The sequence below is a fragment of the Microtus oregoni genome, unplaced genomic scaffold (genome assembly GCF_018167655.1).
Source record: "Microtus oregoni isolate MIOR12 unplaced genomic scaffold, Mior012 000003F_ref0000135, whole genome shotgun sequence".
Classification (NCBI taxonomy): Eukaryota; Metazoa; Chordata; class Mammalia; order Rodentia; family Cricetidae; genus Microtus; species Microtus oregoni.
Window position 1 is genome coordinate 65,667,638 of NW_024543062.1, and position 23,547 is coordinate 65,691,184.

Genomic DNA, 23,547 nt, shown 5'->3' on the forward strand with positions numbered 1-23,547 from the left:
TTCTTCCTGCTATTCTCCCATGCCTCCTGCACCAGCTGTCCAAGGGCCCCCGTGCTTACCCTGTCGTGATGTCATCATCCTCTGTCATGGTCTTGCCCATGAGGTCACTGTCACTCATGTAGCCAGACTTGAGGTCCACCTCATCGGAGTCCAGGGACTCCACCAACTCCAGGCGAGAGATGTGGCTGAGCTTGCTAGGGCTCCTCATAGGCATCGTGTGGGAGTAGTGTGCCCGTTCCCCATGCATGTACCAGGCTGGCGGCCCCTCAGAGCGACAGCTGCCCCCAACAGAGGGTGCATCGCCAGCCTGCAGCCGGGGACTGGACTGGCCGTAGCGCCAGGAGAGAGGAGAAGAGCGGTTGGAGAGGCTGGATACACTTCGAGGGTTGGCATCGTCACTGTCGTAACAAGTCATCTCCAGGGAGCTGTGGAGAGAGCAGATGGCATAGGTTTAGTCCTCAGCCCAACCAGTCTGTGCCCTGTCCCCTCACTGGGATTCCCCTCTGTAGAGGCTTCTAAGTGTATGTTCCTTGGTGACGGGTAATCCCAGACTGTCGAGGGAAAATGATCCTAAGTAGCCAAGATAGCAATCCCATACACTCCCAAGAGCCTACACTGTGAGCATGGCTAGTGTTTAATACTTTTTTGGGCCATTTTTTGCTGTCCCAAATGGCCCAAAGAAATAAATTAATCTTGCTACTTCGTTATTGGTGAGATGGGATAATGCCTCCCCTATGTAATGTTTATAGAGTTGGGAGGGCTGCAGCCATACAGATCTGAGTGGGCCTGACAGGTACAAGATGCTCACCCAATCAGAAAGAGCCAGTGAGGCTTGGTGGGTTGTGAAGAGTGGAGGCTACTACTAATCACCAGAGCTCAGAAGACTTTGACTGTTCACTTTGCCAAGGGTGTGGCCATCACCTATCAGTGAGCAAAGGACTAGCTGACTCCCGGGTACCAGATCTACGAAAACCTAAAATTGGATGTGGAAGGTACAGGACAAGCTTTTGGGAACCTGAGATATGAAGCAGGCCCCAGGAAGACTGGTTCTAGCCATAGGCCAGGGGAGGAAGTGGAGGAACAGGGAACAGACACGGCCTTCACTGTGTAGAGAAGAGGACCCAGGAAAACAGACAAGAGATACAGCAAGATCCAGGGTCCTAAGCATTCAGGCCACCAGGCCAGGCCAAGGAAGCTACAGGCAGGCTAATACCAGAAGGCCTGAGGCTAGAGAGCCTGGGGCCTTCTCTCACAGGGCCAGAGAGGAAATATGGCTGAGATCTGGCAGGATGGTTCGGGCTGTGATTTATAAGTTCACCAAGCCTAGCCATGGTGCCATTCCACGCTACTTTTGACCCTTCTCTATCACTTGGCCTGACTAAAGTCAGACAGGGTTTAATCAATGATGTATGTGGGTCACCAAAGCTGGGTCATCTGAAGCCACCCATGGCTAGACATGAGGTAAACAAAGCAGAAAGGTCTTTGATCTGTGACCAGATCCCTCTCCACTCTCGGGACTGAGATGGGAAGCAGACATTGATTGCTATTATTATTGTTATTTTTATAAAGTTGCTCGGAAAAAAGAAAGCCCTCCAAAATGGTGTCTTTATTAAGCCTGAGAAAATATTCTTTCTATTCCTTCGCAAAATGAGAGGAAGGGTCATCAGTCCTGAAAATCAGCATGATAGGGTTCTTGCAGCTGACCTCTGGGCATTTAGTGACCTCCTGAGTACTCCCAGATGGCCTACTCCTATCCTTCCCTCTGGGCCCATCCTTTGTAGTTCCCCATCAGCTTCTAGTCACTGTGGACCTCGACACCTTCTCCTGGGGGAAAAGAGAAGCCCCTGATGGCAGGGAAGCCATGGGCATGGTGTAACTCAGCCCTAGTTCTCACCCTTATTCCAGCACTTCACAAGGGAATCACAGCAGGGAACAACCCCAGGATGGCTGTGCTGAATGCAGTAGGGGCTGTCTGGCCCCAGAGGAAGGTCAGAGCCTTGTGCAGTAAGCGCTAAACAGAAACAAGCTGCCCATGAAGTGACTGCTGATGATGGGGGGGGGGGGGGGGGGAGAAGAGGATGGATAAGCGGCAGACCATGGTGAGAGCCTGAGGTATCCAAGGGAACTGGTGTGGGCAGTTGGTGTCCACCATGGTAACAAGTGCACGAGGCAGTGGGGGTTCCTCACTCAGTTCTGTCTCTGGCCTACACTTCTTCCCCAATTTTGAGGCTCTATTTTTTAAAGCACCAAAATCCATCTTTAGGTCTCAGTGGGAAGGGTTTCTAGCTCAGAGCTGATCTCCCGACCTCCAGCTGGGGCCCAGCACCAGGTTGGTCTCCCTGGGGAGGTCAGTTTTGCTTCCTCTCCAGCCCCAGTCCCTACCCCAGACTCTCCCTGCTGAAGGAAGCATAACCTACAGAAATAGAGGAAGCAAGTTTCCAAAAAGGAACCGAGTCTAAGTTACCCTGTGAATTCCAGGGTGACAGCAACCTTGGCAGATGTACCCCTTGGGCCCTGAGGCCCTGGAGGATAAGACTATGTTCGCTCTGAAGGCTGGTGCCCCACACTGTATGAACACACAGCTGCCCCCATCAGCCCGTGGGTCCAACAGGTGCATCTTCTCCAGGTCCTCTTCCTAGCCTAGGGAATATTATCGCTCCAAGGTGCAGGGAGATATTGATTGGTAGTACTTTAAAAAGCAAAAGAGCCGTAAAAGTCAGGACCCTGGGGTTTGGACTGTGCAAGTGTGAACCAGAATTATAAACCAAAGGCCAGGAGAAATGACCCCTCGTCCATGGTAAATGGAAGACACAGGCTCTTGCTTGGTCCTTTCTTTTCCATGAGGGAGAGGGGAGCCAGAGGCTTCAGGGCACTTGTCACAAGTAGTCAGCACAAAGGGAAGGCTTCAGGCTTCCCTTCCTGATGGCAGCAGAGTCTTCCCTACTTCCCCGGGGCCTGGGGCACCAGGAGCATAGAGCAGCTGCCTCTGCCCTACTTCTGCAGTGAGTCATCTGGGGTGTAACTCTCATAGCGACTCAGCAATTCTTGGCTTCTTTGGCACAATGTTGGCGGGTGACTTGGCACTAAGAGATGTTCCAGAAACTTCCTTGGTCGGGGGGTGGGGTGGGGTGAAGAGAAGGATGTTCAAGATTTTGTCTATAGGTGGCTAAACCACTGGGTGATTCAGCTGAGTGGGAACCCCACTCTACCTGATTCCTGCTTAGGGCCTGGGGGATGGAATAGAGACTGTCCTGGGACTGCCGAAGCCACCCTGACCACTCTCCCCAGACTCCCCAATCACCTCCTTTTACGTCGTCAGGGAGAAGCTTAGATGTCTGTGAATAAGGCCTGGTTTACCTAGGTATGAGTGGGGATGCAGGAGGTAAGAGAAGGAGGAAAGCCTCAACAGGAAGACCTACAGCCAATGGATGCAGGCTCCTAAGACGAGCATTGCCTGATTGGAGGATATGCAAGTATGTCTTGATACTCCTCTGACAGACAATGCCCAAACTAATGAAAGTCCTTTTCCAATTAACCCTATGCCCCAGCCTTACAGTCAGGTTTTAGCACCAGGCAACAGAGCGGATCCCACCTCCAGTTTGACTGAGGAGGCTTTGGTTCCTAATACCCAGGCTTCTAGCCTCCATGTCCATGTCTCGTGATTTCCCAGCCTGGGCTGCCTGCTCACCTCCCTCCTCAGGACTTAGCTGGGCCCTCTGTCCCCCTTAGGGCTGACAGTATGATCTCATCTGAGCAGCTCAGGGAAGCCCAGAGGAACCAAATGGGAAATTCTGACTCACAGGGGCTGGGGCCAGAACACTGCTCTAGGGGAAAGGGCTGTGGGAGAGGTACATACCCTGTAGCCGGAGGCTTGGGGGTTTCTGTAAGGGTTGGGAGACAAGAGGGATACCATGGGGCTGATTTTGTGAGTGACAGTAGGTGGACCCTGCCAGGTACTGAGCCCTCCTTCAGGAGTGATAGAAGTAGCCAGAAGACACAGACTAGCAGAGGGCTGAAGAGGACCCAGGTCCTAGCATCCCAGAAGGATGTGGTGTTTAGTAAACAATGTCACCTTGACAGATGAGGAGACTAAGGCCCAAGGAGAGATCAGGTATGACAGACCGAACACCTGGTCTTCCACCCCTACCCAGCAGTTTTCACGGTGATACAGTTAACTGAGATCCCATGTTCATGCATAAGCAGAGATAAGACTGCATGGGGCTTCTGCTGAGGTGCTGGGCTCCCCTTTCCCTGCAGCGCTGATAATGTGGGGATCTAAACACCCGTGTTCACAGAGGACAAGGCCACCTGGTGTGGAGTGAGCCCGAGGCCTTGCCCTCCAGACCTAGGGAGAAGATGTCACCAAGGGCAGCTCAGTCTTTACCTGTGCGTCACCTGGGAGCCCCGGAGGCTGGACATGGTTTCTTCCAGGTTCTGTCGAAGATCCAGAACATTCTGCACTGTCCTCTTTCTCTGCGACTCTGGATCTGGCAAGGAGAACAGAGGAGCTGGTGAATGGGAAGGCCTTCCTGAGGAACCTGGGGGCCACGGAAGGGGAACCAGACCATATCTTCCTGAAGCCAGGCCTCGGGCCGGTCACCCGCTTAAGATGACCAAGAGAGCAGGTCCTCTAAAGGCCTCCGCAAATGCCCTGGGCCTGCTGAAGCACCAAGCCTGACAAGGGCTGCAGACAGGGCCACTGCCTTCCCTCCAGACCCTCAGAGGCATGACTGCCTCTGCCTCTGGCTTAGGGAGGCTCTTCTCACAGCAGAGGCAGAGGTCACAGGTGAGGTTTCCTGTGGTGGAGTAAAATGGAGCACTCCCCTGGAACCTCCTCGGTAGCTAGCACTCTGCTGCTGTGTTCTTAGGGCCCTCAGAAGAGGGGACCCACTGATGGGCAGTGTTTGCCTGCTTCCGTGGTATGAATATTGCCATGTGGTTGGTTTCAGTCCATCAACATGTCCCTGGTCAGTGTTCTGAAGGCTTGGGAACATGTGGAGTTGCTCTGTGGCGGCCTAGGAGGTAGTCCTGACAAAGCCTCCTGAAGGTGAGGTGGCTGATGGGAGCTGGAGATGAGCAGCCATTTTCTGGGGCAGTTCAGATCCTATTCAAGAGCTGGAATTCTGACTGAGGAAGAAGCATGGGTGTGGCCAGAATCTGGACGGGTCAAGGACCACTTTGCTCAACTTGGTTTCTGGGCAGGATGACGTGAGCCTGGACCAATGTGAGCCTTTATCTATAAACAAAGCTCCATCCTTTCTCCCATCTAGGATGGAAATAGCATCCAAATGATGCAAGGCAAAGAACCTTCCTCTCCCTTCTACTGACCTAGCCAACTAATCTTTATGACATACCCACTTGGGGATAGGTGTGGTGGTACACAACCTTGATCCCGGCACTCAGGAGGCAGAGGCTGGTGGATCTCTTTGAATTTGAGGCTAGCCTGGTCTCCATAGTAATTCCTAGGCCAGCTAAGGCTACATAGTGGAGCCCTATATCAGAAAAGAAAGACAACAAAAAACCCCAAACAGACCCAAAAATGAGTAAGAATAAAACAGCAAAGACACCCACAGAACTTGGTGCCAGGCACTGGGAGGACACCGTAACGAAGGCCCTGCTTGTTGCTTTATACTTTCCGTTGGGATCTAAAGTCACTGTCACCAAACAGAGCCCAGCTTCCCCAATCTTCCTCAAGAGGCAGCCTTCGGCAATCAGCCACAGAAAGACGACAGTGGGACAAGCCCTCTCCTCCCTCCCTCAATCCCTGCAGCCTTCTGGGCAAGTCAGCCTTACTCCCACTCCCAGCCCCAGTCTCTCTCCACCCACAGACTCAGCAGGAGAGCAAGCTCCTTTTGGCTGCCAAAGAGAACATTTCCTAATCCCATAAGAGGTTTTTATTTTTTTTTATTTTTTATTTCTTAAGACTGAGCTCAGTGTCTGTCTGTCACTGCATGGCCGGCCAAGAGAAGCTGGGTGGGGTGGCAGAGCCATTGGTGTAAGGCTCTCCCCAGAGCCTCTGGGATACCTTCCCCTAAGACCAGCTCCAAACCTGGGCCCAGCCTTCTCTCTGTTCCCCTCCCTTGGGGTCTTGCCCCATCCCTAACTTCTCATGGCCGGTCCCATGTACACAGCACTCCATGGTGGTGCCAAGGAACAAGGACAAATGGCAGGCCTCCATGCCAGCGCTCTGCGCTCCGTCCACAGCCCTGGCATCATCTCTCTGGCTGCCAATGCCTGTTTATCCTGGCAAGTGTCACCTGTGAGTTGCTCCGTGTCTCTAACTAATGGCTTGGCATGAGACACGGGGTCAGAAAGTGTACACCTATATATTTTAACGTTTAATTCTCAAGTGCCTATGTGGGAACCTAGAACATGGTGCCAAGGTACGGGCTTCCCAAGAGGGTGATGCTTTCTATGGGGTGTGATGGAAATGATCCAATGTGCACACATCTCCAAAGTGTGTTTCTAAAGAGGGAAGTGACTGAGAGTCACTCAGAGACTCCTGGGCATGCCAGGCCTTTGGACACATCATCCAGTGGAATCTTTACAACATTTCTGCGAGATCCAGACTATTGTTCCATTTTACAGATGAGAACACTGACACTCGGAGAGATCAGATGGATTAACTGAGGTCACACAGCGAGCATGTAACACAGCGTTGGGCTAGAGTCTGAAAGAAACTCACCTCTTTGGACATAGGAAAGCACATCCTTGTGTCAGAAGTGTCGTGCATAGTGACTGTATACAGTAGTGTTTAAACATATCCCAAGAGTTGATGACTGCAACCACCATTTTTAAAAAGTGTGTGTATGTATGTGTGTGTAGCAGTTGGATACTGTGGCATTAAAAAATATCACCCTCTCTTTAAGGAAAAATGTTTAAGTCATACAGTCAGCCAGCTTCATTCCTAATTCTCTAGGCCTCGGGGCACAGCAGGGCATGATGGGAACTAGAACCCAAAATCTTGGTAGTCACAGAGAACCATATATCAACTCTTGATATATCAGTCACGGTGCCCTCTGTCTCCTCGGAGACCTCCACCCCAACCCCTACATTTTCCCACATCAACAGAGTAGAGCGGGGTAGCCCCCCCTGCCCCCCAGGGGGGGACAATTCTCAAAAGCCAGACATCAAGGTCCTCGAAATGGCTCAGCCCAGTCCTGTGTGCCACTGAGAAGGTAGGAAGTAAGTCACGGTGCAGAAGTGCAACCAGCTGGAGACAGTTGTGTCAGAATTACCTTCAGCCCCCAGAGTGGGCTTAGGGGAGGCAAGGAGGCCAGGACACAGCTTGATTTAATGGAGAGGACCAGATCTGTTCAGCGTCAGGACTGGGTCAATCCTGAAGAGGCTACACCCTGGAGTTCCTTGGTGTCTCAGCAGTGCCGCCTGGTGGCCAACTAGGGTATGCCACCTCATGTTTCCACAGCTCGTGCTCTTTCTCTCTCTCTCTCTCTCTCTCTCTCTCTCTCTCTCTCTCTCTCTCTCTGTGTGTGTGTGTGTGTGTGTGTGTGTGTATAAGGGTCTCGCTGTTCAGACTTATATAAATATAAGAGGTTACAGATACTTTACCTAGTTGTTTGTGGGTGTGGAGTGTGTGAGTGTGTATGGAGTGTGTGAGAGTGGGTGTGCAGTGTGTGAGTGTGTATGGAGTGTGTGTGTTCGGGTGTGGGGGGGTAATATTCACACCTCTGACCCCCAAGGCATTTTTCGGTGTTTCAGCTTAAAAATACATTAAGTTGTATTTGCAAAAGAACTCAGTCCACCTTGCCCCACGCCCCAGCATTCCAGATCTGTACCCTGCCCTAGCCCAGCACCGGGCCCACAACTAAGCCTTGCTTCATTTTCACTGTGTCCGATGAAAGTGAGAGTCTGGGAGGGGTGGCAGGTTTTGCGGTTCTAGTCGCTCTGTGATGACGTTAGTATAACCTGAAAGTGTTATACTTTATTCTCCTGGTTAAGTCCCGATGTCTTGGGGGCTGCTTCTCTGTATCTTGGTCAACAAACCTTTTGGTCTCAGCATGGGCGGACCTGGGGGCAAAACAAGGCTGAGGAATGTCTCCCCGCTACTGCTGCTCGGGATGTTCCTAACCTATGTGGCATCTCTGCATGGTACAGCTAAGTTTTTGCAGAACAGGTATAGCTTCAGGGATAAAGAGTGCCTGTGCGCTCATGTGTGTGTGTGTGTGCGTGCGTGTCTGTGTGCATGTGTGTGTGCATATGTTTGTGTGTGCCTACAGAGAGCATCCTGCCCATGGAGTTTTTCTGAGGATCGACAATCAAATATACCTGACGCACAGGTACATGCACACAGAAATGCCAGTAGTGCCAGTGACGTGTGTGCCACACGTGGGGTACAATGCTGGGCATATGACTCCACGGTATTTAGTTTGATTCATCATATCTGTTTGGATTCCAAACCCCTATTCTTTCTATTACAATATGTGCCTCAGATTAGACACATCTCACCATGGTGTGCCGGTTCTGCAAAGATACACTTGCCTCCCGTTGTGTGACAGGAAGGTGACTAAGAGACTCTCGAGGAAGAGAGAGAATTTGTGCACGAGAAGGGAAGGCCCAGGGGACAGGGGGGAGGGTAATGTGAGTAGATTTCTTTTTGGCATCAGACACAGGGACAGGCCTCCCAAAGATGACAAGACTGAGTGGCCCCTGACCTAAGACACTGAGGAGAAGCTGACTCAATTCAGTGTCAAGAACGTAATTCTTAGGCCTGTCACTGTGGAGCATGACTTTAACTAGAGCTGAGAGGCAGAAGCAGGTGGATCTCTGTGAGTTCTAGAACAACCTGGTATACATAGTGAGTTTTGGGATAGCCAGGGCTATGTAGAGAGACCCTGTCTCAGAAAGAGGGGAGGGCGCTTCATCTGGTCAGGCTGCAGCGAGGCTTAAGGACCAACATATTTAGCATAGCGCCTGGCACACAGCAAACTTCCTGGAAATGCAGCTCAGAGCCCGCAGAAGGTAGAGGTGAGCGGGCAGAGGGCTGGAGCTCCCCACTCTCTGCCATTGACAGATGGCTGGGACCAAGCTCTGGCATGGTGAGACCCTCACACCTGGATCTAGGGGCAAATGAGAAAAAGCCTTGCTTCTGCATCATCAAGCTGACTAGCTGCCTCTCTCAGGGCTACTCTCGCCTAGGGGAGATAACAGAGACTTGCTCAGGCAAGAAGGCTAAGGACAGCAAGCCTCCAGCTCAGAGTGTAAATTCCAACAGAGTCAGGCAAGTTCCGAGAGGAAGAGGCTCAGGGGGAGCCGTCACCCAGGACTCAGATTTTCCCACATTCTGTGAGGTTTTAATTATTAGCCAGCAATTAAGTAAACTGCAATGACTGATTGGCAAAGCCTTAATTACTTCCAATGTTTCAGAACCCACACGAGCCTTTGAGCCCAGAGCAGGGCAACTGAAAACTGGGTCTACACCTCACCCCCAGACTGGTTTTTGCTGTGAGTGACTGGGGGAGGCACAAGCCCCCCAGGATGGGCAGACTGAGTCGGAGGGGCTTGAAAGCACTTGCCACCCTCTCACATTGAGGATGGAAACCATCTCTCCTGTAACTCCACAGAGGGGACTCGGGGCTGCCATGACTCCTGGCCTTGGCTCTTTTTCCACTGTCCAGTGTTGTGGGCTGGGATGGAGGCTGAGAGTTATCTGCAGAAGGTAAATCACAGCCAGAATTAACTACAGGGGACAGCCTGGGCCTAGATCCATGCAGAAATCCAGGCCAGCCGAAACGACCTGGAAACAGGAAGTACTGAGCCTCCCCAAGTCTATTTCTTTCTCTCACACACCTCCTCTGAACACACTTCAGAGGGAGAAAATTCCCCAGCCTTATTTGATCCCCGCACAGGGTGCAGATCTTGAAATTCTGGGAATTTGTTACAGTTTTGGCTTCTAGAAAGAGTCCAGCCCTAGCCAGTGGGCCGCTTCCTCCCAGGACTCACTGCAACAATGGGAAAAGACACTGGGGAGTTTCATGCGTGACTGCCAGGACTCGCTGAGCAGCGCTTTGTGTTTGAGTGGGTCAAATGTCTCTGGGAATCTCATTCTCTTCACCCCTTGCCTCCCCCCCAGGAGATAAGTCTACCAGCTCCAGCAGGAGCAGGAGGCCACCCCAGTGCACTCCCCATCTAAGGGCACATTCCAGGGTACCCCAGAGGCTCAAGTTAAACTAAGCAGTTCTGTGGGGTCCACTCCATTCACCTTGTACTGGATTCATGCCCACCCCTGCAGAGGCTGAGTCCTACACCGTGGCAGGGAAAGTGTTAAAAGCTGACACGTGGCCCAGTGCACAGCTCTCCTCTACCCTAGGGTACAGCACAGCAGCTCCTCTGAAGGGCAGCTCGGTCCCCTCCCTACACCCCTTTGCAAATCATCTGCTGACCCCAGAGGTCCTTGGAGGATGATAGGTGGGCGGGCCCACAGGCCAGAGCCACCCCACTGTCAAGGAGCACACAGGCGGGGGACTATTTATTCACCTACTAATCCTATCATTCCACTCATCCCCCCACTTAAGTCACAATATTGTCAGAGGCAGCTGTCACCGAACCCTGCAGTGCAGCAAATGCTATGCTTGTATCTGCCGCAGCAGCGCTCCTGCCCCCAAAAAGGAACTCCCGGGGAGTCTCTCTTTACCCCAGAGAAGCCACTCAGGCAGGGAGTGGGCCGGTTGAAGTCTTCCTGCTGGCTGCTGCACGCGGCACCAGAAAGCCAAGCCTAAGAAAACAATGCATTGGCCATATGGGGGTGATATACAAAAAACAGGAACTACATACAAATCTGGGGCTAACCAGAGAAGCGTGCATAGGCACTAGGGCCTGGAATTGCCAGGCAGGAGTCTCCCCAGTTCATGGGACAGTTTTGATTTTCATTGAGGGAAAAATCCCAGCGGGACATACCAACCAGCTATAGAACGTGGGTAGATGACTTCTCTTTGGACCTTGGTTTCCCAAGTCAGTCTTGAAGTAAGGGAGCTGAGTAGAGGCCACTTAGGTTCTGGCAGTCTAGCCCCACACTCTAACAGAGGTGGAGGACCCATTCCTCGCAGATGGGCTGTCTGATCTTTGTGCCTGGCTGAGCTCTGTAAGAACTCCCACTTTCAAGCATAGATGTCAGAGTGTCGCCCCCGGTTTCTGGTTCAGTGTGCTGGAGGGAGGTGGCATCCAGGAATCTACTGCACTGCCCGATCCTAATCAGGTGATGTGATGGAGGGTCCTATTTTGGGAAATCCTTGCATTTGGTTGCACACTTCGAAAACAGGTTACTCCTCAAAAGAATGGAGCTCGACATCCCCACACAAAGTGATGGGGAAATACCTCTGGTACAAGGTGGCTCTCTGTTTTCTGCTATATCTTTAGGCTTCTGGTAAGACAGCCACCCAAACCGTACTACTCGGTATTGCAACCACCGGATGACAATCTCATTCATCTCTGGGGCTTGTTACAGAGAAGAACCACACGGGGGCGCTAGAGTTCCTCAGCCGCCTGCGGTCTTGCTAATGCCGCAATGCTGCAAGACGCCTGTCTGACTCTCAGGCTTGGGAGAAGTTGCCCAAAGGCCTCTTTTCCTTTGTGTTTTGCTTAGGATTGCTTCCTTGCAGACTCTGCACTCCTGGGACAGACATGCTTCTCTGTATTGCCAGACCCCAGCCCCAGGTTAGCACACAGCCTCGTGTTTGTAGCATCAACTTTACTGAGCCATCTACCCAGGCAGTGCCTGCCCTGCTCCCAGAGACAGTTTAAGAACAGGGCCCGGTTCGCAGGGATTATTCAAACCAGTCCGAGGTAGAAGTAGGCTCTGGAGACCCACGGGCTCTTGGCAAGCTCATATTCAGACCAAAGTTTGAGAGAGAATCCAGCGTGCTTTTCAACCCTAGCCCCTTGGGTAAGTGGGTGGGGCTCAAGTCTATGCTCCAGAGGTCTCTTCTGCTCTTTTGCAATGTGCTCGAGGCAGGTGACTTTTCAGGGGACGTGAGGAGACAGGCTCCTTCCATCAAGTCTTATCAAGGTCCTTTGGGAAGAAAAGAGATCTCTGCAGTGAGCTAAAGGCAGAAAGGGACCTCCACATGGTTGGCTGCAATGAAGTGCAGCTCAGCTTCAACACAGCCTTGTGTACAAATGCAGCCTTTGGCAAAGACCTTGGGGAGTAAGCTTACAGGCCCGGGGGACAGCTACTTCTCAATGACTAGCACTTATATCCCTTGGGGAAGGCCTTGCTAGGTCAAGGACAGTCAGTACTGTGGGCCAAGGGACCAGAAGGGGCCAGAAGGGACCAGAAGAGGGCTCTGGCTTCAGGCCTATTTGGGATGAGTGCTAGTTGTAATGTCCTTCTTCTTTTCTTTTTCTTTTCTTTGTTTGTTTGTTTGTTGTTTTTTATTTGTTTTTGAGACAGGGTTTTTCTGTGTAGCCCTGGCTGTCCTGGAACTCACCCTGTAGACTGAGCTGGCTTCCAACTCAGAGATCTATCTGCCTGTCTCTGCCTCCTGAGTGCTGGGATTACAGGTATACACAGCATGCCGGGCTAGGTCTATCTTTTTCTATTACACTTCTAGAGAAATACCTCTTGCCCGTTTTCCTTTGGACATCAGGCTACAGGATAAGAGAGAATTCTAAAGACTTGATGCTGGGCTGGGCTTGTGGGCCGGTCTCCGGCAGAGGATGGGCTGCTCATCTCAGTCACACAGGCAGGTTACTCGCTGCTCAGGGCAAGCCCAGACTCTCCTGTCCAGTGAACCTCAAGATTTACTGGAAATGTTTCCTATTTTAACAATGCCCAGAGCCTTCGTGTGACACGCTGCTCAGATAATGTTGATGATGTCTCTTCTGCAGCTGTGGCTAGGAACCGGGCGTGGTTGTTATAGCAACAGTTTACACAGCAGAGAGAACCATCTGCAGGCAAGACAGTGGGGAGAAGAGGAGAAGGGCTGGGCTCAGGTGTGGATGGCACTGGGAGAGACCTGGGGGGATTTCTGGGCATGGCACTAGTAATACTAGGTGTTGGCTAACCCTTCTACCTCTTGAACCAGGTACTACTCTAGACACTTGTGTGTATGAGCCCTGTTCAGTTGCAAGACAAACCTGGGCTGGTCCATTTATTACCCCAACCTTTTTTTTTATTTTTTCTGAGATAGAGTTTCTCAATGTAGCCCTGGCTGTGCGGAAACTAGCTTTGTAGACCAGGCTGGCCTCAAAGTCACAAATAACCACTTGCTTCTGCCTCCTGCGTGCTAGGACTAAAGGCATGATCTACCACTGCCTGGGTATTACCCCAGTTTTATAGCTGAGAAAACTGGAGTTCCAGGCAGCCAACTTTGCTAACCAGGATGACACAGCAGCACATAGCAAAGCCAGAAATAGAAGGCAGATGTTCTAGCCTCGTCTAATACTGGAGTCACTAGCCAGGGATGGCAAAACATACAGACGAGGGATAATCACACGCTATAAAATTTTAAAATATAGAATTCCGTGGCTTTCATCACATTTGTACATCACCATTCATGTAATTTCAAAATATTTTCATCGCCCCCAAGTAGCCCCCCCCCCCCCGACACATAAGCACTCACTGGCCGTTCTCTCCTTGCTCTGATCCCTGGCAGTGACCAGTCTACTTTGTGACTCTGCAGACACACCTATTCAGGACATTTCGTCAAACAGAATCACACATTGTCACCTTTGTGGCTTCTGTCACTTTGCGCTGCCTTTTCCAAATTGCTCCACTTCGTAGCTTGGATCAGCCACTCGTTCCTTTCCACGGCTGAATAACATTCTCCCGTATGGATAACACTTGCCTACCTGTCCGTCATTTGAGAGGCATTTGCCCCATCTCCACTTCCTGCCCTGAATGAATAACGCTGCCATGGAAACACATGGACGTACGGACATCAGCTTTTATTTCCCTGAGTATATGCCTGGGACCGAATGTTGGGTCATATGGTAACATGTGTTTAACATTTTGGGGAATGGTTACACTGCCATCCAAAGTGTTTGCACTATGTCCCATTCCTATCCGCGGCCTGTGAGAGTTCTGGCTTCCGCCCAGCCTCAGTCACACACGCTATTATCTGTCACACTGGGGCCAGCCCAGTGTGCCAGGCTATCTCACCATAGATCTGATATGTGTCTTTCTAATTATTTAAGAATGTTGAACACCGTTTATATTTGAATTAATTAAAATTTAATCCCCCTCAGTTGAATTAGCCACATTTCAAGCACTCAACCGTGACCTTGCCACCTTGCTACTTAAGCACTGCAGCCCGGCTACAAAGTACTCCTAAAGTGGTAGGCACTGTGAGGCAAGCCAGAGTCTACTCGAGAGGGTCAGTGTAATGTCACCAGCTATTTCTCCAGAAGTCTGGCACACTCCCTACCCTGGGATTGCCTTCAATCCTCAAGCCTCGGCCTCCTAATTGCTGGGATTGCCCTGTGTGTTTGTTGCTCCACCCAGCTTTCACATGCAATCCAGTCCATTTTACAAGTGTACCCATCGACAGTGTCAAAACCCTGGGAACCAAAGTGGGTCAATCAGAAACTTGCCAAGACCATGCCTGGACGACTGGACCTGGTGACAGACACGGGAGCATAAGGTAAGAGCCGGCAGTGCTCATGGCTGCCTCTCGCGCAGCTCCACCCCCCCCCCCAGCCCCAAGTACAGTCTAACCCCAAGGCAGGGTCTCCCTTAGACCTGCTCCTCCCAGAACCTGTCAGTGACAATGATTCAGTCAAGCTGATGCAGCTTGTGACCGCAGACCAGGCCTGACAATGGAGAATGCAGAATTGCTTTTAAAGATTCTCTGAGGGAGAAAGCTGGGGAGCAAGGTTTGGATCATGCAGGGCTACCCCAGAAAAAGGGGTCTCTGCAGCTAAGGAAGCTAGGCACGCCTCCAGCTCGCTGAACCCAGTGCCGCCCACACAGCATCTGACATGTATGACAGCAGCCTCGACACTGACTGACTTTAGTGGTGGGCTGCCGCCCAGGGGCTTGAGTTTCTGGGAACGCCTTCTGTGTCACTGATCCTCCGCTGTCATCCACCAGGGACCTTTGGGTTCAGCCATCTGCCACTATCTCCAGGGTGACCCCCATTGTCTTAGACAAAGGCTTGGGAGCCACCACCTACCCCCTCCCAGCCAGAGTAGCGAGCTGTTAGCTCTAAGGAAGATTCTCAATTGCAAAGGGAAAGAATCGTATGTTGAGGCAGAAAAAGACCTGCCAGAGTGACAGGATTTCCGGAGACAGGCAGGGATGAAAAGAGACTATTTCCTGAGTGTGTTCTGTGTGCTGCACTTGGCCCTAAACGTGGATAGACATTCTGCCCTTGGAAGACAGCACTCCCGAGGGGGTGAAAGTAACTATCCCCATCCCCATTCATAGGTGTCTGGTTCCGGGAGGCCAGTTAGCTTTCTAAGGTCACATAGTTCATGTAAATGGCGTAGTAGGGATCTGAAGCCCAGCGTGTCTTTCTTGAAGTCCTTCCTTCTTCCTGGATAAATTACCCACGCCAACAAAGACAACCTGGCTGGACACCGGGAGGCCCTTCCTGACTGGCGTGTTGGAATCATACTGCTCACAGGTCGTAGGATGAGGCCTGTCCTCCACTCTGGGATGAATGAGATAAAACACTGCCAGGAGACAGGGTAGCCATGGGCCACTGGCCAGACCAAGAATTCTCTACCTCCACGATGCAGGGCCGCCAGCCAGTCTTGTAGGCCTCACTGGCAGCCACTACTCCTGTCCAACACTTACTTCCTCGAGGGAGTCCTTTCTCCCCAACTGGGCTTTGTCCCAGCTCTGAAACCTGCAAAGCTTCTGGCCTTGGAAGACGCTTCCTAGAACGCCTGGCAGGCAGGCTGTAAGGTTGGCCTGCTTGCCAAGCCGAGGCCGGTCCCTGCCTGCACACTTTGTCTGATTCCCCGCAGCAGCCTGGGAACCTGGGTCAGCAGAAGCAGAGCGGCAACAGTGTCTCCACTGGCTTCTCCTTCACAGGGAATATCTTGGAGGGGAGTCGGGGGACTGGGGCTCTCCTGCCCCCACTAGCTAGCCTCTGTACAGATGAACCTGGCGGGGGGGGGGGGAATCCTATAGTTGGGGGGAAAGAATCTTCAGCCTGAGCACCAGGATGGAAAAAAAAGCCCAGTGTCCAAGTCACAGGGTTTTCTGGGGCCCATGAGCAAGTTGTTTAGTCTCTCCGGGCCTCAGTTTCTCCTGGGAAAAAGCATCAATCCCATTCCTACTCTGTTGAGAGTGGGGGAGGGGAGCACAGAGGCGAGAGGCCTAAAAGGGCTTGTCAACTGGCATTTGCAGAACCATAGCGCAGGCAGGGAGTTGCTGCCTGCCTCCGAGGGCAGATGGGGCCACATGGGCAACCTCATCAGAGCGGGGCCTGGGGAAGATCAGGAAGAGGCCATGAGGGAATACCCAGGCCTTCTCCCAGCCCTCCAGAGCCTGCCTTTAGCTCAGCAGCCACGCTCCTACTCCAGGGGCTAAGCCTTAAGATGGGTTGCCATTTAAATAGAGGCAAATTCCCAGGAAATTAGACTCTTCCTTGTCCTGTCCCAGTCTGCAAAGTTGTATCTGGGTTATAGGACGATACACCCGATATGGAATGCTGTTGAATTATCTCAGGTCGAGAAATATCAGGCTAACTTTGACCTATTAGATTTTTCTTTATTATAAGGGGCAAACTCACAAAACAGGAACGAGAAGTCCAAGCTCAGCTATGTAGCACAGGAACCACAGAGTGAGAGGGAAACCTGGGCCGGGTACCCAAAAAGGCCCCTAACTTGGTTCCACCTCTTAAAGTTCATTGGCTGACAGAGATTCCCCATCAGAGTGCCCTTTCCTCATCCCCCACCTTTGACTGGCCCTCCAGATATGTCCGGGCTTGCGGAAGAGTCCAGCTTGGGTATATACCGCTGCAGTCCTCCCAGAAGGCATAAATAGGCGGAGGAAGGTCACATTGTGGGCACACTGCCACCGGGACTAGCCAGGCACCCACGCAGGCAGAGCACAGTGACAATCCTACCCTCAGGGCCCTGGAGAGTTAGAACCAGGAGAGCCTGTCTATAGCACGGGCACCGGGAGACATTGCCCTAGAGGGACAGATAGAAGCCACCAGATGTCATTTGCTTCGTATCTTCACCCCTTGAACTCATCCAGGTTGTGGCAAGAGGCCTGTGCATGGCGAGCTGCCCTGGAGATTAGGTTAGAGCTGAGAGAAAGCAATGCTTTCTAGGTAATCATTAGGAGAATAGAAGGGTGCTTGTATGTGGCGTGTGCGGGTGCGTGTGTGTGCGCGCGCGTGTGTGCGCGCACGTGTGCATGTCTCTCTCCCTGTGTAGGACCCAGGAAATAATAGCAGCATTGACAGATTCTATGTCACCTGTCCCTCTACTCTTAGAGGCTACTAAGACCTACTAAATGCCTACTGTGCGTCAAGTATTTCACATCCTTTAGGCCTTAAAACTCCCAACAATAAGCCTGTACAGCCGGTTCTGGAGAGCCATCCTGCCACGAACACACCGAGAAACAGTTTGCATTTGCTTTCAGCTGTGAGGTTCAGGGCTGGGATTTGAACCCAATTTCACCAACTCCAATTTCAATGTACACCATACAGTCAGCTTGACGACTGTACCTCATCCGTCTCCTGTATTAATGAGTAAGAAACAAAGCAGAGCCCAGCACCCGGGCTATTTACAGCTCTCCTGGCTCACTGCTAATCATTGCTGAGAGCACACATCTCTTCTCAGGGACACGCTGCAGACTGGGCCATACTAGCTTCCAAACCCACTCCCTCCCGCTTCTGCCTCTGCAGCCAGGGCAGTTAGTCCCGGCCATATTCTCTCTATAAATGATTCTCGGCCCATCTCTGGTCAGAAGCCCCAGCAGCTGGTGACCTGTGAACCCCCTCCCCAGGGTCATCTATCTTTAATGAGCAGGTTCAGGAGGGACATGGGGAATCAGCTGTCTGGGCCCGGTTGAATTTCCCTCCTCCAGAGAGCAAGGATGCCCCTGTCCCTGAGGGTCTGCTAGCCTTTGTGCTTAGCTACTTCCCCTGCACTCCAGCATGGGCAGTCACAGTGCTGACTGGGGGCGCTGCTCCTCTCTTCCAGGTCCAGGCACCAGTAAGTGGTTGCCATGGGAACAGCAGGCTAAGGTTTCACTCCCGGGGACCACTAAACCTAGTCTGTGCGTGTGTGTCCTCCCTCAAGGGGAAGACAAACTGGGGGGCACACTTGGGAGTGAGCTATTCATGCCAAAGCACCAAGCCCAGGCTGGAGGCTGGGGGATGACTTGGGTGGTTTCAGACACTTTCTTTCCCCTAGACCTCAGCTACTATCTAAGGAGTCTCAGAACAAGGCCCACCCATTGAACTTGAGGCCTTTGCAACTTGAGACTTCAGCATCCCAGATGATACGTGGGCCTTGACCTAAAGTCCAAGGCCTCTGCTATAATTTGTTGGCCCAGTATCCCACACCCATATATTCTGTCCCTTTGCCATTCAGCCAGGCCCACACTGCCTCCTCTCATTTCATTACTGCCTGTCTGTCCTTCCCACTGCTTTATTTGGAGTCTTCCCTGCTTCAGCGAATACTTGGTTCAGCAAATACTTGGTTCAGGTCATGTCTCTCCCCAGGGCCTTCCCAGGCCCACATGGGACATTACTTCTTCAGGCTCCAGAATGTTCTATTACCAAGTCATTGAGAAAGGAGGACATGTTGCACCAGACATGGTGGTGTATGCCATTAGTCCCAGCACTTGGGAGGCAGAGGCAGGCAGATCTCTGTGAATTCGAGACCAGCCTGGTCTAAGAGTGAGTTCCAGGAAGCCAGAGCTACACAGTGAACCCCTGTCTCAAAACACAAACAAGAGAGCATACCGCCCCTGCAGTGACAGTTCCTAGCCCCCACTGCTTTCTTCCTGTGACACTACCCTCCTAACAGCCTACACAGTGCCAACAGCTCTGGCCATCAGGCGGCAGGTGCCCAGGGATTGCATTTCGAATGGCAAGCCCCTGGCGAATGTAGACTGCCCTTCCTCATGGTCCCTGTAATGACTCTACCACAGCCTGTGTATCCTTCCTGACCATACCTCTTTACAAGGCTGCCTGCCTGGAGGGCAGAGGCCATACGCCATCCGTCTTTGAATACCCACACCTGACATGGTACTTAGGCCTTAGTCAGTCTTAAGTGCAGACCTGCTATGTAAACCATCTAAGACCCTTTCTTCCCGTCCCAACTTAGGACAGAAAGACAGAGGAATTTTAGGGGGCACCTCGCCTTGGGTCTGATTGAAGCACCTTGCCAGCTGACCAGCAAGAACTCCAAAACAATAAACAAAACCTGCCATGAAGATTGCCTACCTGGAGAAAATACACCTTTTATACAGAGGTATTCCAAAGAGCAGTGAGCCGAGGGTAAGACCTGACCTTGCACAACCTTCAACTCAGGCCTTCCTCCTCCTGCAGCTGCAAGCCCGCACGCTTCACAAACAAGAACTCTGAAGTGCTTTCACAGTAAAGAGCAAAACGCATCCTTCTCCCCCCGTGCAACCCTCATGACCTGTGATTTTGCCTTACCAGCTGAAATTCTATCCAATACACCTCAGAACCCAGCCTTTGGTCTATTTGCCAAAAGAAACTCAAAGTTCCTTAAATCCCTCGGAAAAACTCACTTCTCCCAAACCGTATGTGAGGTGAGTGTTGAGAGGCTGGACACAACTTCATGTGGAGAAACTCACACCCACGCCTGGTGTGTACTCGCCAACTTTTAATACCAACTCAGCGTCCGTGCCTGAATCCACGCTAAATCTCTTCAGAAACTCTAAGTCCACTTTCCACCAACTCCTCCTGAAATCCTTTTCTTCTGAGCAGCAAGCATCAGCTGAGTGAAAGCCTCAGAAGAGAACTCTTCAGGCTGGATGGGTTGCAGCACGGAGCTGTGTCTCTAATCCCTACTCCAATGGATACTCCCACCTTCCACCTCCCAGCCGGTCACCTACAGCCTCCTCTGTCCTGCACTGTCACCATTCCGTTCCATCCCATCTCTCCAGCTCGCTTCCTTCGTGCATGCTGTCCCAGGCCGCCTGCCTGACCTCTGATCTCAGCCCTTGCTCTTTGCCTTCCCAACACCAGCAATCTCACTCTGTCAGCTAATTTAACTGTGACAGGTTTTGTTCCCCACAGATGGAAATCACCTTACCCTTCATTCTCTTTCTGCAGGGGCCCAGCCCAGCCTCTGCCTGTGGTCCTTCCTGCAGGTAGATTCAGTGGCCCTATCCCATGTTCCCAGTGAACACCTGACTTGTATAGTCACATACCACACACACATACACACACACGCACACACACCACAGTACACACACGCATACACAGTAGATAGATACACAGTACACAGCACACCACACACAGTACACACACACACACACACAAGCCTTTGTCTTCCTGTCTAACATCCCAGCCTCTAGGCACTCTCATCAGGTACAAATCAGTGGGAAATGCCTCCCCAGGCACCATAAATGCTTTTAATGGAGACCAGGAACTCACTTTAAAGATTTTCCTCCATTTTCTAGGCCATTACAAATTCCTGTTACCTGGGAGTCATGGCAATTGTCCCCAGGCAGGCAGACACATATATTTTACTGGACATACAACTCTTAAACACACACAGAAAAAAACCTACAATAAAACTCACTACCCAGACTTAAACTGAGCTATCTGTCACTCACCCTAATTCCCAGCTTTCTATGGGCCTTTCCCTTAAAGAGCTTCTACAGGGCCTCACCCCTCCAGCTGTCAGGCAGCACTCTGGCTCCTGCCACATCCACCATTTCCCACAACTCGGTGCTCAGCACGTGGTAACGTAGTCTCTCCTGCTTGCGCCTCCACGTCCACAGTACAAGCCACTCTGCAGTGAGATCTTCGGTGAGACAACATTGGCTCATCAAACAAATGAATGAATGTGGCTGGGTGGTGACGGTGCACGCCTTTAATCCCAGCACTTGGGGTACAGAGGTAGGTGGATCTCTGTGAGTTCAAGGTCAGCCTGGTCTACAGAGCGAGTTCCAGAACAACCAGGGATACACAGAGAAACTCTGTCTCAACAACAAACAAACAAACAAAACAACTAACGAAACAAAACCCCCCAAATGGATGACCGTATGAATGTCTGTATAAATGAATGAATGAGTGCGTGCATGAATGAATGAGACTGCGGGAGAAGCAGCGATTCCAGCAAAAGATCAATTCCACATCCAAGAAGGAATGGGGTAGGGATGAGGGAGAGGATATACAGTCCTGGAAAAGCCACAGCACATAAATTGTGATCAATGACCAAGAAAGACTAAGCTTCCTGTCTGAGCCTGCTTTAAGCAGAACATTCCCCACGGCTGACATGGCCCCCTGGTCCACAGCTGGGGAAGCTATGTGTCTGCCCCACAGCAGGTGCTGGGTAAGAACTTCACGCTAGGCTGTTCTGAGAACTCCGAGGCCACATCCAGACTCACTGGGGCAGGGTGTTGTGACCAATTAATGGGAGACTGGGAAAGTCATTCCCTTCCTTATTTACCGCCCACCCACCTGGCAGGAAAAAAGTTTCCACAGCTCTGTTCCTCATCCACAGATCAGGAATTGGGTGGCTTGTCTGCATTCCCTGGAGACATCCACACCGATACATCTGTACCTTTGTCCGTGCTACGCTTTCAACCTGGCAGGTCTTGCTTCCTCCCTTCTGCACCCTTAACCTTCCCTCCCTTGCCCACCTACCTGTCAGAGAACAACTCTCGGGGCACCATCACTGCGCCAGCCTCTAGGGACAACAAGTGAGCAAACCAAACAAAGGCTGTTTTCTCGCACTTCTCCCTGGGAGCCTTCTCTTATCCGCCCACCTAGAACTGATCACTCTCCTGGCCATGGAGCCGATCATTCAGTTGTGCCTCTACAGTGGCTCTCAACAGAGAACAGAAATACACTTCCAGAGACACTTTCGACTGGATGTGTTACTGGCATCAAGATGTGGTGGCCGTGGATGCCACCAATCATCTTCCAACGTACGGGGCAACACCTCAACAAAGGATTACTTGGCCCCAGCATCAGTAATGCTGAGGTTGACTCTGTGACCACACTGGCTCCCTCCTACTTCCAGTCTGCAGAATTTGAGTCCCTTGAAGGGCCAAAAATGAAGGAGCCGCCGAGAGTCTAGAAACTCTGAAATTAATACAATGTTATATTATACCTGTGTATGATGCTTGTTTTCTGGGAAGACGAATCTGAGAACAGGCTAGTTGAGAGCTACTAAGCTGGAGGCAAGCGCTGGGTCTTGGGCTTACAATTAAGAAGCTTTACAGTAAACAGTAATACAGACACTTAGCAGGCAAAACCCACAGCCCAGATGCTCTGAGATCCTTAGCTGAGCATCCACCAACACTCCCATGAGCGCTCACACCTCTCTCAGAACGTGGGCAAACCGAGCGCCACAGACAAAGTGCCTTTCTTGGAGTCTACTCATTGCCTTCTCACCAGTAGCTTCCTGCAGAAAGGAAGCCAAAGGGATTCCAAGAGATGGGCAGGGTTCTTGGTAGGTATGTCGGGATTATCTGCCTCTGCAAGCTGGTTAATCCCTAGTGATCTTAGCTCTTGCCCTCCATTCCCCACATGACTCCCTGGATAAACTGAGGTCTTCAGCCCAGGGTTATAAGTGTGTGGAGAGGCAGAAACCTAACCTCACCCAGAGGTCCCACCTCCGCTGCTCCCCTTACCAGCCTCCTTCTTAATGGAGATAGAATTTATCAATGCGAGAGGCAATTTCATTCTATCACGTCAGGGACAGGGAAAAGAGATAAAAGGGCATTTGACTCCCTGCTGTCAGCCAGGGATGCTAATGAATCTTTTGCTTCCGAAGACGATTATTGGACGGAATAATTCATCGCTAGAGATTAATTGGACTAATTATGTTGGCTCTCAGAATCCCCTGTATAATTATTTTGTATTGGGCCAATGTCAGTGATAACCGTGTAATGTGGAGTCTCTTCCCCTATGGGAACATCGCACAGACCAGGATGCCTGGGTTTGAACAGTGGGCAGGTGTAAGTGACACAGACGGCCGTGTTTCAGCTCTGATCGAGTCACGCAATGCCCGTGTTTCGTGTGGCCCCTTTATTCGGGGAACTATGATCATCTGTTAAGCCCCAGATCATCTACAGTCCTTCATTCGGCACATTCGGCAGGACCTCCCAGTCCCTTTGAAATGGCCGGCTCCAGGGACACCTAATGTGCTTTGTCTCCTTAACACTGGCCTTCTCTACCCAGCCCCTTACCCCACCAAGGAGCTGAGAGCCCAAGGCCTAGCAATAAGGCGAGCCCTTCTCTGTCCTGTTTAGCCACACTTCTCCAATACCTCCTTATTTAAGTGAGCAATCCACCCCCAAGCTCTAAGCACACAAAGCTTGGACAGCTCACAGCCCAAGAGCTACTCAGAGCAGTCATGGCTGCCCTGCCACTCCATGTTCCGTGGCAATCAGAGACAACACGGCCAGGCGGTCTC

At 51.5% G+C, this 23,547-nt stretch overlaps 1 protein-coding gene across 4 annotated transcripts in view; it reads right to left on the reverse strand.

Annotated features, from left to right (window-relative positions):
* Nav1 (neuron navigator 1) overlaps positions 1–23,547 on the reverse strand; it is a 174,437-nt gene that overhangs the window by 99,329 nt on the left and 51,561 nt on the right. For all 4 annotated transcript variants that reach the window (XM_041649382.1, XM_041649381.1, XM_041649379.1 and 1 more), the window contains 2 exons: positions 4,385–4,487; positions 60–425 (listed from right to left, as the gene is read on the reverse strand). In XM_041649382.1, the coding sequence (XP_041505316.1) occupies positions 60–425; positions 4,385–4,487 (469 nt within the window). The remainder of the gene's footprint in view (positions 1–59; positions 426–4,384; positions 4,488–23,547) is intronic.